The 474-nt window shown below is 62.2% G+C and overlaps 1 protein-coding gene across 1 annotated transcript in view; it reads left to right on the forward strand.

Annotated features, from left to right (window-relative positions):
- TRIM65 (tripartite motif containing 65) overlaps window positions 1-474 on the forward strand; it is a 4,745-nt gene that overhangs the window by 1,733 nt on the left and 2,538 nt on the right. Inside the window, 1 exon segment of the mRNA XM_010134005.1 lies at window positions 179-350. Coding sequence (XP_010132307.1) covers window positions 179-350 — 172 coding nt within the window.

A 474-nucleotide genomic window follows, 5' to 3' on the forward strand; every position in this document is an offset into this window, starting at 1 on the left:
CTGCACTGCAGCCCCTCTGCTCCCTGCAGCCTCACGCTCCCCCTGCATCTGGAACCGGCCCCAGCTGACAGCAGATGTCTTGGGGATGGCCTCATCACCCACTGCGGAGATGGGGCGTGTGCGGTGGGATTCGGAGCTGCCAGTCCTGTGCCTGTGTTATCTGTGCATCTGTCCACAGGAGTTTCCCCTGCTCCCGTCTCCGGAGAGCCCGGAGGTGCTGCGCTCTGTGGAGTTTGATGTGGCAAGCGTGGTCAATCCCATCAGCGAGGTCCTCACCAGCATCTCCAGGCTCCTGCTGGTGGACCTGCCTGGCTCTGTGGGTCCCGAGGCCCCTGACACTGCTGGCCAAGGTGACCCTTCTGCTCAAAAGGGCTTCAAGTCATCCTGAACCACAGCCTGGCCCATGTCGATGTGCTGGAGTCAAAGCTGCCAGGGACAGAGGGTTGGGATGGGGAGACGCATCTGAGGGTCACA

Source organism: Buceros rhinoceros, unplaced genomic scaffold (genome assembly GCF_000710305.1).
Source record: "Buceros rhinoceros silvestris isolate BGI_N320 unplaced genomic scaffold, ASM71030v1 scaffold1934, whole genome shotgun sequence".
NCBI classification, from domain to species: domain Eukaryota; kingdom Metazoa; phylum Chordata; class Aves; order Bucerotiformes; family Bucerotidae; genus Buceros; species Buceros rhinoceros.